The sequence below is a fragment of the Anser brachyrhynchus genome (assembly GCF_964034855.1).
Source record: "Anser brachyrhynchus genome assembly, chromosome: 3".
NCBI classification, from domain to species: Eukaryota; Metazoa; Chordata; class Aves; order Anseriformes; family Anatidae; genus Anser; species Anser brachyrhynchus.
The window spans coordinates 20,050,914-20,068,578 of record NC_137696.1 but is presented as its reverse complement, the minus strand read 5'-3'; the positions used below and the strand labels follow the sequence as shown (position 1 = coordinate 20,068,578).

General features: G+C 34.7%; 1 protein-coding gene across 39 annotated transcripts in view; it reads right to left on the bottom strand.

Annotated features, from left to right (window-relative positions):
• The window catches only part of NRXN1 (neurexin 1), a 725,132-nt gene that overhangs the window by 633,074 nt on the left and 74,393 nt on the right, over positions 1 to 17,665 (bottom strand). For 14 of the 39 annotated variants that reach the window (XM_080583915.1, XM_080583904.1, XM_080583893.1 and 11 more), the window contains exons 4-5: positions 12,946 to 12,975; positions 12,131 to 12,142 (exon numbers count right to left, since the gene is read on the bottom strand). The exons of 6 other annotated variants lie outside the window; for them this stretch is intronic. In XM_080583915.1, the coding sequence (XP_080440041.1) occupies positions 12,131 to 12,142; positions 12,946 to 12,975 (42 nt within the window). 19 more of the 39 variants (XR_013948050.1, XM_080583936.1, XM_080583941.1 and 16 more) reach the window with 7 other exon arrangements.

The window sequence follows — 17,665 nt, the reverse complement described above, 5'->3', positions numbered from 1 at the left end:
TAATATAAATAGTTTTGTTATCAAGTCAGTTATGAATTGGAGATATAAAAGCATTGGAGTTGAAATGTCTTGACAAAAGTAAAGCATTGTTAAACTCTGATCATATATCAAAAGTGACCAATATGCATAAGCAGTGTTCTTCTTTTAAAAGATTAAATGAAGAAGTAGGTAGCTTGCACTAGGCAGATCTTCCATGTCTCTCCAGCAGTTTTCGTTATGTTCTGAACCCAAGCAAGGATACTGGGATATTGAAGGATTGCCAGGTCCAGGTTTTGCACTTCTAAATTGTGGTCCACTCCCATACTGACAGCTCTTCCCAGTTCCCTTTCTGTTACTTCTGAACTTTTCATCCTCTAACAAAGTGGATGGATGGTTGGTTTTATTAAAGACTTGTCAGTCCTAACAGAAAATAAGATAACTTGGGAAGAAAAAAAAATAAAAGAAAAAAAAAAGGAAAAAGAAGAAGAACTACGGGTTTTTAAAGCTTTTGGTGCAGCTACCCTACATTTCTCTTATTTGTGGGAAGGCAGTAGGAGAAAATAATGGAATAATACAACTTTTATGTGTGTATTTCTGTAGCTCTTCATGGCATCACTGAGACTTTACAAACAGAAGCAATTTTCAAATCTGTCTAGAAACATATTTTGTTTCCAACATATTTATCTTCTAACATATTTATATTGGGCTACTAAATTTCCCTGTATAATTTTGCACTTAATTTCTTAGCTTTTCAGGGGAAAGTTTTGGTCAAGTAACCCAGGAAGTGCTCCCCTTACTACCTTGTGCCAAACTTCTGTCCTCTCACAGCACAAGCATCTTGCATCATGCCACATGCATTTAGTCAGCAAAGTACTTCAGAAAAGAAAGATACGTTGTCATACAACAATGAAATACCCTGTCCTTCAGGAAACAGGAATGAGAAATTCATCAAGTTTTAGTGAAGTTTGTCAGCTTTACTCACCCTTCTCATATTCCCTGAGGTTTTTACTTAGGATAAGGAAAAAACAAAAAAAAGACTTCCTCTCAGTCCATATTCACACCGTTGTCTTGATCATAGAATAACTAAATACTTTCAGTGAATGATAATTAAGTCCCCCTGTAATCCAATTAATGTTTTGTCTGTCTCCACACACGCAGTGGTTTTTTTCTTAGACCATAGAAACCCCGATCATTACTCACTTTGGAAAAAAAGAAAAAAAAAGAAAAAAAAAGAAAAAAAAAGAAAAAAAGAAAGAAAAAAAAAAAGAAAGAAAAAAAGAAACACAAAACAAGGCAAAAGGAAAAATAGCCCAAACATAACCATAAAGAAAACTAAAATGCAGAATAGAAATGCTAATCTAGGTAAGGATACACAATGTAATTTACCCAGCAACATGGTTCAAAGTTTTCTCTTCTTTCCTCTGTGTTACTACTGATAAAAATTCTCTTCCAAAACCATATTCATTGGCAGTACCATGTATCTGTATTTCTTCTGAATGCCTATTTACAGACAAAACCCCTTCAATAAGCTCAAATAAGTACTCCAAGGGGCTCCACTCAGAGCTCCTAAAAATAAAGGAATCTTGTTTTTGAATCAAAGTCAGAGATTCTAGTGTACAGAAAAACTTTTTTTCAGCATGAACAACATGACTAGCCATGGCAATAGTCGTGACCGCTCTTCACTGATAAACAAACACCCGCTGAACGTCAGTAGATGCAATAAGAGCAAAACAGTCATTGAAAACCATACTTCAAAGTGTAAGGTTCATGCTTCAACTGCGAGTTAGGTTTCTCTCTGTCCCTCAGCACAATGGCAGATGTTCTGCAACCATGAATATACCAGGGCTTAGAAGAGGGATTCATCCATTCTCCTGCTAAACAGAGACTCTGAGAAAACAGAGGCAACAAAAGATAAAATAAACCTATATATATATCTTATATATTGCAAATATGAAGGAAAACAGGTTGATTTTTTTTTTCTTCCCATGCATTCATTTATGTGAAGGTGAATATTACTAGCCAATGTAAATAATAGAATGATCTAATTGTAGCTGCTAGAAGGTTTCTGTTTGTTTGTATTTGCTGTCAATTTCTGTATCTCAGCTTTCAAAAATATGATAGCATCCCTGTAGTGACATTTCAATATGCCCCTTCTGAAACAATTCTACTAAATTAATTATCTGAAAATAACAGATGCTGCAAGTTGGGAAAGATGACATTGAACCCAAGCAGAAAGCTGCTCACAGAGCATCTGAAGTCGGCAAACTCGCCGTACAGCAGCACAGTAGGAACTATGGACATATATTTGAAATCTGGTCATCTGGGTGGCACTGGTACAGTTTGAACACATTCCATAGATGTGAAAAAATTGTGTTCAGGATTTTTTTAAGAGAGCAGACTGAGTGTCCTGTTTCCCACTTGCTTATGGCTTTTCCCAAAGAGAAAGTGTACTGATGGATAAGTTCCAGCTTCATTAGGAGGGCCAGAGGTGGATTAAAAGATGAAGATAGATGTGGTGAAGAGAAGGCCTCCTATTTACTACACACAGAGCTGCTTCCATATTATATATTGAATAATTAGAGAATAAAATAAGAAACTTGTAGCAGATAGGGTTTGTTTTGTTTTGTTTTTGTCCAAGTGATAAAGCTACTGTATTCTTCCCAGTGGCACACACTCAGCTGTCTGTCAATATATTTCACCCATTATATTAATGAATTGTTAATCAATAACAGGATGTTAAAAACCCAATGTCAGTTGACCTACAAGGTGTGAAACTGGACATTAGTAATGATGTGTACCTTGGCAATCAGCATTCCTCCTCCTTTCTGATGGTTGACATGTATTATCAGGGAAAAGTTTTGACTAGAAATATTCTAACTTTACTGAATTAAATAAACCCTGCTTTTTTCATGTGTTCATGGAGAAACTGCAAACTCCCATTTGTCTTCTTTAATTTTAGCAAATAGCAGGATCTCTTCCTGGCTACAGTAAAACTGAAGATTAATGAAGTATTTGAAGTCTTCATGAATAAAGATCATTCTGATGTAGAATAATAAGTCCTTCACTAAAACAGCCTATAATTCCACCCTCTCCTTTTGTGTGAGCATACTGCAGCTAACAAGACTATTTAACTCACAGCGAATATACAATTGAATTGTGAGGTTCAAAGAGAAACTAAATATTAGAAGACTGGGTTCAGTCTTTAAATTAAATCCCTGTGTCCTAAGAAGCTGGTATCTTTCTTCTGCCTAACTCATAGCATTCTTATGGACTGCTTTAGCCTCTGTTTTTTGTTTTTTGTTGTTTTTTTTTTTTAATTTTATGGATTAGATCACAATTTCTGTTCCTTGTTTAATTTGTCAGCTTTGCATAGGCATTTTTCCCTTTATCATAGAACAAAATGAACAGCTCCAGTTTTGCTGCACTGATGTGGGCACACAAATAATTGACAAAAATGTTTCGCCCAGCTTTAGCTGGCATAGCAAGCACTGTGTAACACGGTAACCTCATTTCTGGAAGACCCCCACACACTATTTAAATGTGTTATGTGAGTCTGTGTAGAATGAAAATGTTGAATGACATAATTTTCTTGAAATTTAGATTACACATAGTATTCAATATAATTTACTGAAAAGACCAAAATGTTGATTACACCAAAATGTTGAATTTATTTGTGGAAGAGCTAGACAGAACTTTGAGAAAGATCGATGACTTTTGATGCATACTTTCATGCATGTTGGAGGTTCCTCTATGAATGTTTCAGTTTTCATTTTAGGTTCCTACTTAAGAGAATGCTTTGCATATTTGTTCCGGTTAGTCCATAAGGAATGTTACAGCCTGATTTGGTGTTTTGGGGGACTCGGTGATACATAATTTCATCTATGTAAGAAATATGATAAAATTATTCCTAGTAAAATGAGTCTGCTGGTTTTGAAGTCTGACAATTTTCTTACATTACCACAGTAATTTCTCCATTATATGTGATTCATAGGCTTCAAGGCCAGAAGGGTTGTTTTTGATTATCTAGTCTTATTTCCTGCATAATACAAATTACAGGCTGTCAACATAAGAGACCTTCTTTTTAAGCAGTTTAGTGACTAAGATCCTAGGAAGTGTACTTTTAGTTTTTCTAAAGCCTGCTCTTCCGACTTTGTTCTCAAGAGTACACCAACTAGGTAGAGAAGTATAGGCACATTCTTGCCTCCCAAGGTGGGTAATTAGCATGACCTAGATATGTGTACATTTTTGAGAGTTATATGTACTTATTAAAAGATACAGAGCTTATACAAATCTTGTAGGTGTTCTGAAAAGGAAAATATTAATTACACTTTTGTATTACTTCCATAACAGCTCAATAAGAACAGAACTTTTGAAAACCAGTTTCTTTAACAGGACTATCCATTTCAGGAACAATGCAAGGTACAAGTCTCTCATCTAGTTTAGAACAATGAATAAAAATCAAATGCATGTATTTTCCTGGAAGAGAAAATAAATGACACATAATAGTGATTTATGGATGCAGATATGGCAGTCATTTTTATTATATATTTTCATTATTGAAAACTTGAGATACTGGCATTTCTGAGAGGTAACGTATGAAGCATAGCAAAACTGAATGGTTTCAGGGCACTTTTATCTATCTGCATTTGCACATATATTCTGAATGCAGACACGTGTGTATGTTAAATGTGTATATGCCATTAAAAATTGTAGAGGAATTTGTCCTTTTAGAATTGGTGTTTTACTCTACGTATTCTGTGCTTCTTAATAGTTTCAGTAGGAATAGAGGAATTCTTCACAGTTGTCTAAACAGCTCCTTTCTTTGCTCTGAGGGGATATGTAGCAGTAGACTAACAGTGGGGCTCAGGTGGCTCTATGTTAATGTTCAGAATATAGACTCGCCATAGATCTTTTTCTTAGTCTAATATATGATGTATGGATAGATATGAATGTGTATCTCCTATACAGAAAAATATGTAGTACAAAAGTCATAAATTATGAGTTTCCAAGATTACCTTTGTTGCTCCAATCCTGCACTCAGATACTTTTATATGTTTTTTTATGAGGTCTAAGTCTTCTTCCAAACCTTATACAGTTACAAGAATGGACAGGATCCTTATTTGAATAATTTATTGCAGAGGACTACAGTGCCAAAAGTCACACACACAAAAATCAGTTCATGACTAAAACAGACACAGCTGTGTTTGAAGGTTCATATTGATGTAAGCACCTTCAGGTACCTCCAAAATTTATAGTCTGCACAAGTATTCAGGTGAAATGAGAACATAACTTGTCCAACACCTGTACCACAGTGATCTGGGGATGTTCAGATATGTAGATTAAAATTAAAATAGAATAAGAATTTTGTGACCTCTCACATCATCCTTGTGGTGATGTAAATATTCACCAGTGTTACAGTTCAACATAATAACTCCTAAATAACTCTACTAAACTTGAAAACTATATGACTAGTCAGTAGCCACAGTTAATACTAATAATATCATACATCCATTTAAATTACGCATCTTTTCACAGTGAAAACAGCATTGCCAAAAAAGCATTTGGCTCTAAATTTAACTTACACGTTGTTTTGCACAGGTTCAATAGTAAAATCACAAGGATAGTCATTTAAGAAAATTGTATCTCATGTGCTTGCAAAATTAGTTTTCAAAGGTGATTTGCCTGTAACTGAGCTTGGTGATTTTCTGAAGATTCCTTAAGGACTTGTGCAAATACTAAGTGTAGTACCTCATAAGACCAAGTTCTTAAGCACAGTCATTAACTGAAAATACCAAAGGACCAGCTCCTTGTATTACTAGCAAAATGTCTGCGATGCCCTTTTGAGAGGGAAAGTGCTTATCTAGCACCTTCGTGATATAATCCAAGTTCTTCTTAATACAGATATTCAGGGTGATTGAACAGGGAAATCAGGCAAATTATTTTTAATCCTACAAAGGTGTTGCTATAGAGTGAGAGTGGGCTTATATAATTATCTGTATAGCCTGTCAGAAATCATTCTGCTAGGGTTTCCAGTTCCAATTCAGAAGCACATTAATGGTCACAGGAGGAAATTTAATCTCCTTCCCTTTGGGTGTATACTCCTTCTGAAAATGGGCTAACAATAGCTTGTGGTATTAAACACAGGCCAAACTTGGTAAGTATGGGTAATTACAGTAAAAATTTACTGGCCTATACTCACTTACTGCTAAATTTTGCTTTCTCAATAGCCTATTCTCTGTCTAAATAAAGACAGATGAAAGGGTTTAGACCCAGCAGATTTTATTTCCTCACCATTCCTTTTCTGCCCCAAATCACACCTCACCCCCATCCCCAGTACCAATATAAAGAGCCTAGTCAAGTCAATTCTGTAATGCCAACATCACAGTTATCTGAGGTTGCCTCTCTAAAGCTTTAGGAGGTACCAGTGAATCAGTCCAGACATTTCCCTTTCTTAGGAATAAAGCTCCACTTTAAGCAGGCAACAAGATGTACTGGAGTCTCTAAATCACATTAACATGTTACAAAAGGAGACTTTAAATGATATGTGTGTGTGTACTCATCATAAAATTAGTGTGGGTATCAACAGCAAACAAATAAATATAGCTGATGTTACTTCTTTCAGTAGAGTAAATGATTCCAATAAAGAGATTTAATTGCTTTCCTTCCTCCTATGCCTGAAAGAAAAAGATATTTTGATATCAGGTTAGTATGCATGAAAATCATTAAAAGAATGATGAAAGTGCCACTTTGCAGCAAATTCCATGGTCCATTGTCCAGGCTCAATTCCTATGAAAGTTTTCTCCTTTGTGCTCCTGAATTTCCCAGTTCACTGCACAGTTTCAATGTTCTACCGATACTTAATTGCGCTGGGTGGTTCCTGAAGTGAAGTTAGAAAGTTACCTTCAAGCAATTAAGAGTGACAGGGTTATGGAAGGTTTGGAGTATCAGGAAAGACGCATATCAGTGCAAACTATGTTGGTTAATTAAAAGATTTTAAAGGAGACTGGATAATTCAAATTTTCTTTTATTTTTAAGTAGCTTGGCATACTATTACAGTCATGGAAATATAAAGTACCATAGAGTTAAAAGAGTATGTTAAAAGTTTTGTGCACAGCACTGTTACTTCACAGGAACAATTAATTCTGATGAGACTGTTTACATATCTTTTTCAAATCTTTTATGGGGAGTCATTCTTGGTGGAAAGATATTGTTACGATGTACATTTAGAGAGAATAGTCCAAATTTTCACTTATATTAGTACAGAACTATGGAATTTTTCTTAAAACTTCTTAATTCTCATTAAATTTAGCTTTTTTAGAGATTGTCATAGTTTTCTACTGAATTTATTAAGTATAGATGTAGACAAATCATAGACATTTTTGAAAATTCTTCTCCTTAGGTCTCTGGCCTCTTTCTCCTTAACTGGTGAAACTCCACTGAGTGTGATTCTGATCAGATTTAATTCAACTGAGATTTCTACTATAGGTGAGACGTACAATCTCCAATTACTTTTTGGTTTTCACTGAAATAATAGAAATTAGAGTCTGTTTGGCTTAAATTGTTTAGTTGCTATTTGTAGATAGCCAAGGACTGACTTTATTCCCTGATTCTGTGTAAACCCCCTAAATTATCTCAGTTCAAATCCAGCAGTGAGCTTTTCGAACAAGTTGCCCTCACCTAGGATGTATTATGATGTGAAGAAGTACAGAGAGTCAAGGAAGTCCTCAGTCCATGTTTTGCTCTATCCAAGAAAAAGCTAGATACGCTTAAGAAGACATGCAACTGAGTGCATGTCAACAGAGCAGCAACAGAAAACTAATATGCCATGATACAGCTCAGTGCTGTACCAAGCCTTTTACATGGCTTCTGGAGTCTTGGTGGCTCAGGTCAAGGAAGGCTGGAGGATGCATGACTCTCCGACTCACTTTGGAACAGCACAGAGAAAAACAGGTGAGGATAGGCTTCTCAACAATCCTATTAAGTTCAGACAGCATAAGAAGTCAAAAATGTCTAAATTCTTTACAAACAGAACAAAAATGAAAGTCATCATAACAAGGTGAACTAGTGGTGGTACATATTCAGTTAATGACTGAATTCCACTTAATATGATTTTAGGGGAGGTTAGTGGCACAAGGTTCTGTTTGTGTTGCATGAAACAAGCACTACACCATGATCTCTAAAAATTGCTTAGCTATAATATATAATTTTAATACAATTGTTCAAAGATTTATTCATCTTATTTTATTTTTTCACTGCCTTATTTTTCTAGTTGTCAACTGCATTATGGGATTGATAATAAAGTTCTGCTCTTATATAGCCAGTAGAGTCACTCTGTTTTTACAGATACTGTATGATAATTTGTGCAAATGCAAAACTTCCCTTTTTTGGCAAGGAAGTTGACATAAATATTGACATTATGAGGTCTTTCTTAAGCACGTATATGAAGTATACCAAATACCAACACATCAAAAGCCTGTAATCTAATACAATAAATTTCAGTTGCAGTATCAATCTTTCAGTTGAAACATTTATTGCTCAGCTAGATATCATCTAATAGCTTGTTATGGACCTGAGTAGCTCACATATGATTTAAAACCACATATAATCTCTAAAGTAATAGAAGAAAATCTTAACACAATGTTTAGTTATAGAATAAGTAATATATAGTCAAAAGTGGGTATTTGCATAGAAATAAACTATAGGTAAAAATATGTATAAGCTTAAGAGAATTGCAATAGAAAAAGGAAGCAATGCACGTCACTATATTTTTATATAACTGACATTTAGTAACTGAATTATAAAACCCTTTCATTGTTCATCAAAAGAAAATGTAAAGGAAGAGAAGAACAGAACATTTTGGGGAAAAAATAAAGAAATTGAGCATTTTACATTAGTTGCCACGTAATCTTAGTTATATTGCTATTCGTCACAAAATCTGGGAGGTACTAAACTTTAGATGAGGTAAGGCCTATATGTTGAAATGACAGTTTTATCAGACCACCTACAGTAGCTGGAGAAGGCAGACAAAATTTTTTTTGGCAAAACATTTGTTTGGGCACAAATTCGAGGTTTTCTTTGAATTCAAACAATTGTTTTAAGTAACATATTCGACCGGTTTAACAAAAAATGTGAACTCCATTTATAAGCATTGCCTTACACGTCTTTCCACCACCCCAGCTGCAACAACTCTACTGCTGAATTTGTAAACAGGTAGGTAATTTCCAGGAAAACAAAACAAAACAAAACAAAAACACCTACATCTGAACAGATAAAATGTTTATCAGAAATTAAATGAATGCCACTAAGTTTGTGGCTCTTCCTAGTACTAGGCTCAGCCTATATAAGCAGTAACGGGTCAGGTAAAATAGGTTTCATATAGCTCTAGAGTTGTGAGAGAAACTCCTACATGTGTTCCTGGATTTATGTTCTGTTCTGTTTTATGTCACCTGGTTCTGTACATAGATCAAGTTATATATTCTTAAGTACTGACAGATACCTCAGCACAGTGACATCTTCCCACCTTCATTTCTGCCTCTCCTCTCCTCTCCTCTCCTCTCCTCTCCTCTCCTCTCCTCTCCTCTCCTCTCCTCTCCTCTCCTCTCCTCTCCTCTCCTCTCCTCTCCTCTCCTCTCCTCTCCTCTCCTCTCCTCTCCTCTCCTCTCCTCTCCTCTCCTCTCCTCTCCTCTCCTCTCCTCTCCTCCCCTCTCCTCCCTCTCCTCTCCTCTCCTCTCCTCTCCTCTCCATCAACATCAGGACCCTGGCCTGTCACTGTCCTGTCCTTGAGGTATCTCATTCTGAAGTTACATTGATTTAAGAAGTGGGTGGTGCTTCAGCCATTTACACACTTCCTAACAAATTACACAGTAGAGCTTTTTAATTTTTTTTTTTTTGATAATTTTGTGGTATAATCACTCAGAATCCTGTGATCACTTTTGTAACTGATATTAGCTACCTCTTAAGGAACTGAAATTGTAATGAAAGACTGAAACGGATGTGAAAGAATTCAACCTAAAGCTCCGTTATTGTACCTTCTTACCTTTCCAAAACCTTCCTACTACGTTATATTGTCATGTGTTATAAATGTATGTTATCACAGCTGTTTCAAGGTCACATGCTTCAATAGTGGATATTAGTGTAGCTACCTCAACATAGTCAACAAAATGGGGCTGTTCATCTTTCATTATACCTATACACCTATATATACCTATATAGATGTTATAGGTATACCTATACAGAGGTTATAGGTAAATGGTGTTTATATACATATAAACCCCATCCATCCATTTGAACAAACATACAGCATTATATAAACAGAGGAAGTACTGTGATTATCAAAACATAGTAAAGTAATCAGTATTTCCATTTCAAAGGGAGAAATTTAGTAAGAAAGTACAGTGTGAAAAGAAAAATGTAGTAGAATGATTAGATGACTGGTGAATGCTGTTTAAATTATGTTATATGGCATATCATTAAATGTTAAAGGTAACTAGTATATCCAAGGTCATTTTTTATCACTATAATTGTTAATCCTTTTACAATAAAGATAAAAATGTCTAACTATTGCACAATAATTGTAGTGTTTTTTGTTTTCTTTTGTTTTTTTGTTTTGGCTAAAATCTGCTTTCCATATTAACCATCATTCATAATGTATTTTCATAATATTTATGTGCTTTCATCCTTTTATACAAAAAAAAAATCGGTGTTGGATGTATTACATAATGTATTCCATGTATAGAATAAACTAGAAAGAAAAATCAATAATAACAAAAGTGATCAATAATGTTAAGGTTCAGTTAAAAACTATGTTTATATGTCTATAAAGTGTCATTTTAAGGTAACTCCACCTAAGACATACCATTATGGAATAAAGTAGTCATAATAAGCAATAAGGAAGTCAGAGGTAAAAGGTACAGTTAAGAAAAACACAGGAAAGATCAACCAACAAACAAAACAATTCTATAAGACAAAGAAATCAGCAGACCCTTTTTTATTCTACTTGCTTGAAACTTTTCCTAAACAAGAAGATCTACAGGTCTAGAACACTCATAACCCTTTAAATATTAACCTAGTGATAGTATGCAGTCACTCCAGAGAGTCTGATATGAAGAGGAATGAGACACAAAAGGATTGCAATCACAGGCTTGCATCATATGCACCTTCTATGTTCAGAAACACTAAATCAGCCAAGACAGCAAGGGACCTGGAAGCTTGTTTCTAGTTTAACTAGTTAGCAAAGTACTACTGATTTATACCACTTTACATTACTTTCTGATTTATACCAAGAGTAGGCACAGCGTGACAAAGGCTTAGGATGAACAGAACCATATAGTTCATCTGTACCACAGATTTAATTATATTTAATGACCATCTACTTATCATAAGAATGTATGTATGTAAGGTCTGTGAATGAGTATCCTTATAGTAAAACCTAATGTTTAGTTATACAGGAAAAGTCTTGACCCTATGCACATGTTCCCTGCAGGAGTTAGAAAGTAAACATGGCTAGTATTTTTCAAATAAAAAAAAAAAAAGAAAAGAAAAAAAAAACTAGTAAAAAAATCTGAAATATAACCCACATTTCTCTTTGGTGTTCTTTCTTCATCACTCCTTTGTCCAATTCTTGTCTTAGGCAGAATCAAAGTGATTAATTTACAAGGAAAATCTCAGGGTAAAGTGATCAGCTGATAGCAGAGACTTGCTGAAATCAGTGCTATTCAGATTTAAAACTTACATCAAGTTGTGGACGGACCCTGGACAGATTATCTCCAGAGAGCTGCTGCTGAACACCATCACGTTGTTTTTGTTTTTGTTTTTTTTCTGTGCCTGGTGGTTTAGACTATAATTCTTTGAGAACAGAAAAATGCATACCTCAAAACATGCTTGTTATTTCATCCTGAATGCTTTCTATAACTGTAGTCTCCTTTATCACTGCCACATCTCTACGTCTCTCACAAAACCAGGACACAAACTTTAAATAAGTCAGCCTGTACTTTAGGACACTTCTCCTTACCTCAATATCCACGAAGTATTTACTTAAAAAAATATACCTACCTCATGTTACCAGTACAAAAAGATTTACATTTATTAGCATTTCTTAAACATACATTAAGAATATTGATGGCATTAAAAAATAAAGAAAATCATGTAATACCTTTACTTTTACCTATGGATTTGGTGAAATGGTTCCATGAAGAAAGCATTTCCAGACAAAAAGAGAATAAGAAGAGGAGAGAAACAACAGTAAGAGTCATGAGTTTTATGTAAATGCATTAATATCTAAACATGAAACGAGACAAAGTATAAGATAAGTGTCTGTAGACAAATGGAGATGCAATCAATGTCATATTAGGGATTTAGTTTATTTTTTTTTCCAATCATGTACATGCAGCAAAACACAGAAATAACTCATGCTTTGATAAGGAGTGATACAATATTAACATGGACAATGGGTTAGGAGAAGAAAAACCACTGATTTCTTTAGGTGGCAAAATTGTACTCTCAGCATTCCAAAAGCAAGGAGCAGGTGCTTTCTGCACGTTTCCAATCAGCCATGCATTAATGTAAATGTACTCTTCAATGCGTACAATGTGACAAGCTCAGTATCTTCTTTCAGGAACTATCTGAAGAGTGCTCTTGCGCTTCATTTATCTTTCATAAAATCACCCATAATTGCATTTTCTGATAAATACATGAAATTTTCTAAAACACCTTCTTATTTCTCTCACCTCTTTTCAGTTATTATATTGAGAGAGGGGGAGCTGAGGAGGCAGGAAGGACAAAAGCTTACAGAGCAAACAAAAGAAAAAAAAATAAGGAAGGATGTGACTAAAACCACGTTTAACATGTTTATTTGCAGCCAAAGACAGCTTTCAAGCATTTGCCCATCATTTGCAGTGATGGTTTCAAAGCAGCTACAGAACAAGAAGAAACAATGAAAGCAGAGTGGAAAAGGAACAGAGCCCATACCTTGGTCGCCCATCATCAGGTGCGCCAGACCTTGAAGGAAAACAAGAGCACAGTCAGCAATGAACAAGGGAGCATGGGAAGGTGGTGTTGTCACAGTGACAAAAATGTTTTGTGACAGGCATCTGTTTCCTATGAGATGTCTGTATCACAGACGGAAATCAAAGAGCATTTTTCAGCCACTGGTTGGAATGCTTTGGGCTAAGAGTCATAGAACTGCAATTCAAACACTGGGTAGTGTTTTGCTGTGCATTTCTTCTGTGCAGTAGTTGGGAAGCCAGAAAATAATAGAATGCTTTCAAATCCAACCAATTCCTTTAATATTCCATCTGTCTTTATTCTATTTTGATTATATTGCTTTGAATACTTGGCTGGGAGGACTTCCTGTCCTCTAGTTGCGCAATTATGTTAAAAACCTGGAGAAGTGTAAACCTGAAAAATGGGCTGGGTCTGATCTTTTTCCCCTCATAAAAATGAGCATTTCAGGTAATTAAACAAAATTTCTTTATCACATCAAAATGATAATGCAAGGGATGTCTCCATATTTGTGTGAAAAGTGAAAGTAGAATGAATATATTCCAGAGGAGGCAAATTATTACATATGCAATATAAAATATAAAGCCATAAAGAAAATTTAAGTGACAATTTATGACTACTTCATAAATGCTTGAGAAATAGATTTTGCTTTATATTTGTGTTTTGAGATCAAATCCAATCATACCAGTATAGGTTTAGTGACATTTCAAAATGGATGTTCATAACAGTAATCACTCAACCAGGACCAAATTTAGTTAAACTTTAACCAAAAATATTCAGCTTTTTTATTGCACAATAATAAAATGATACTTATATTCTTACTGAGAATAATGTGTTGTAGAGAGAACATTTTTGTAGAAATAAGATTTTTCACATTTTACATCTGGTTTAACAACAGGTTTATTCTTCTTAGCTGCTTTAGGATCCATTTTAGAAGTTCTTAATTGCTTGTGTTAAATGTGCTTCTCTTCTCCCACAACTATAAAAAATGATGCATTATTTTCTTATTTGCAATTAATTAAAGATAATTCACACAAAGAAGGTGTGCAATAAAATATCTTGCTCTTTATTGGAAAGCGGACTTCCTAGAGAATTCCTGTGATTTCTAATTCACAAAGAAAATTAGGTGCACAAATGACTCATAGTACTTGGGGGTAGTTCAAAGAAGATACTCCTGGCTGCAATCAGTCTTAAAGGATTCATATCTCATCAGTTTAAAATCTCAAGTGATGTTTCATAGGCTAACAATGGTTTTACTGAATTAGAGCTTTTTAATGTCACCCTTCCTGGATGATAGTTAAACTGAAAGGTCTGGCATGCCCCATCTCCCTGAACAATAGATTCAGTTTCCAAAGACAGTGCACTGCAGCTGTGAGGATGATCTGAGGCTTACACCAATATGAGTGAAAGCTAAGTGTGATGCTGAAGGGATGCCTGGATGCCTACATAAGCATTACTTGGAAATTATCACACAACTGTGCTGCACAATATTAGTTAATAGAAAAGTGTCCACAAGTGTTCTTTCTGGTTCTGCAACTGAGACACACACAGGAAATACAAACTGTAAAGACGCACAGTCCAACTTTATTCTTTCAGTGCTGCACATCACTGCTTGGATCCGTTGCTGCATGACCTTCTGTAAATAATAGTCTCTTCACCTTGTTATTTGATTTGTCTATTGGCACAAAACTTTTTTGTACAGATAACTATAATAAAAAGTCTCAGACATTTGACTTGGCGTTAACTGTAGTCAAGAAAGGGAAAGTGAAACTAGTTGAATGTTAGAACATCGCCTTCTTTATCAAAATTGTGTAAATTACATTCAGTTACTGTATTTATGTGAGCTCTTTCAGCTCTTAGAAAGTGTGACAGAAATCACTGTCATGTCTCCTAGGGGAAAACAAAGAAGGTAATCTCTTCCTAGCTTGCAGTTAAATATGACTTTTATAGTTATGAGGACTTAAATAAAAAGTCTAGCTTCAGGAGATTATCACTGCCTGATATCTACTGTTTTTAGCAATATGATATGTGAGCTTGATCAGTTGCAAATACATGATTCTTACACATTTTGAAAAACATAAATGGCATTTTTTTTTAAAAAAAGCCTCTTGAAAACATAGAAAGCACTTGAATTTTAAGAGCCACTTACAGTGTTGTTCAACCAAAAAAGAAGCCAAATGAATGTTAAAAAAAGACAAAAAAAAAAAAACGCTCAAACCAAACATCCATCAATTAAAAAAATGAATACTCGTTCTCAAGACATTGCATTTTTTTTACACTGTGTGCTCTTTATTTGTGACTTATTTGTTACTTATACTTACTTGTAAAAGGAGCATAACAATACTTACCTTACTTTATATTTTTGCAGTCTGTGGATGAAGGCTATGGAAGTGTGAAGAATTGCTATTACTGTACCTGTACAATCCACAGAGGGGTTGAAAATGATACAGATAAATCTACCATGACAACAGTCACTGCTAAATTTTCAATATGATCGTGTGCTTATAATAGAGAAAACCACAATGGATAGTCATGGAAAGATCTAGCCTTCATGAGCCATGATGTATAGGCATGCCATACATTAAAAGTATTCATTTGTGCACCATTACTTCATAAGCAGAATGATAAAAGTATTTTCTTTGTGAATTAGGAATTAAAGATTTAGTAGGAATACCTCTTGTACGCATGTGTGATCCATTCCATTTTTATACTGAATGTGGCACCAAAAGGTCAAAATTAAGGGGCACAGAATGGGACAGGGAAAAACAGCATGAAGATAGTCTATTTTCATAACCTTGTGTGTAAGTTCCATGCAGAGCACAGGCCAAAGAAAAATTTAAATATGGTAAGCTTGTGGTGAACATATTCAAACCTAGCACAATTTCAGTAATATGAATAAAATGTATCTTTTTCACACCAGCAAATTTATTAATATTAAATCCTTCTCTTTTCTTATGTAGCCTAATTTAGGGAAATGCACAGATACCACAGAATTCAAAGATGAAAAATTATAGCTCACTTTCCCAGTTGTGCTTTGGATACACATTCCATGGTTCCATTCTTTAGATATGCATCATTTGCAAATTTAATGCATGCATAAGTATCTAGAGCTGTGTTGGAATAAATTTAAGGGAGCAGTTTTAAGAATTAGATTCAGGTAACTTCTGGATTAACTATTATCCAGGCCTTATCTTGTACTGCTGTATATAAATGAATATGTGAAATTAAATTTAACTTCCTTATCTAGTTGTACTGATCCTAATTCACATTTGAGTCTCATGTTGACACCATTAAGAATTTCGTGCATATGTCAAATGTAAAATTAGGTACTTATTTCTACGCTTTTATGTTTCTAAGTTAGAATTCCTATCCCAACGTTGTTGAATATTTTAATTTCACAATGAAGAGAAAATTGTACTGATACATATATGCTTGATAGTGCATACAATTAAAGCATTGGAACAGTTTACATTTTCTCTCTCCTACTGGTAGCATGTATTTAAATAAAATTGCACAACATCATGTATGTACTAAATCTCACTTTGCCCTTGAATACAGTTGCATAGAGAAATATAGTATTGATATTTCCAGGTGTTTCAAGAAAATTGCCAGTAAATAGCCAGGCAGTGGCCCACGGTGCCTTGAATTCTAAATATACTCAGGCCCCCACAGTGTCTCACTGCAGTACCCTAGGTCAGAGACATGTCAGGGCAGTCACTTTGCATATGTGTTAGCTTACAAAGTTCTTCATTAGAAAAAAAAAAGTGTTTAAACTATCCAAATAAATAAACAATTAGATATTATTACACAGTTTAAACAGATCAAACCATTTTTTGAAATAGTCATTTATACAGTATACAAAGACTCTGCCCAGAGCAGATTTTTAAAGTACTTGTACTTAAAACAGCACCAGCACCTTTTGGCTTATATGCAAAAGGACAGTACTGATTCCTAGCAAAAACTGATCTGTGAAGTGTACTCTGTACCATTACAACCACGAAATATATTCACTCAGACATATTTTACCAGCTAATAGACATACTTACCAATATTCAGGCTAGCTGACGTTGTGTTTTAGTTTCCACTGCCCTGTGACATACTGTCTTTAAAGGACCTTACTTACATACCAACATTATTATTAAAATCACATGCCCCTTCTTGTACAAATTCCAAAAGGCAGAGTGCATTATGTTGAAAAGTTACACAGATAAACTTTTTTCCTAAAACTTTGTGCTGTAAAGGAGAATACAATAAGCAAGACTAGGGAGAAAAGCACTTTCCATTTTCCTAAACTATAGGTATTTAACATGCATTATATTCTTACAAGGAGGATTCGTGTTCCACACTAAAGAAAAATATATTTTCTTGAAGCATTTTTCATACAGAACATGAGAAAAAAACAGAATTTCTTCATCACTCCTTCACTTCATGACTTCAAAGAGTGATATCAGTCATATGAAGTTGATATCAGGCATCCCAGGTTGGATAAGGCTTTGAGCAGCCTGGTTTAGTGGAAGGTGTCCCTGCCAATGGCACGGGGGTTGGAATTAGATGATCTTTAAGGTCCCTTCCAATCCAAACCATTCAATGATTCTATGTGTAAATCCCATTGTTTCAGTGGAGATATTCTGGAATTACATAAATATGGCCAATATTAAAATGAGTCTTTGCTTGTGTTCTGTATGGA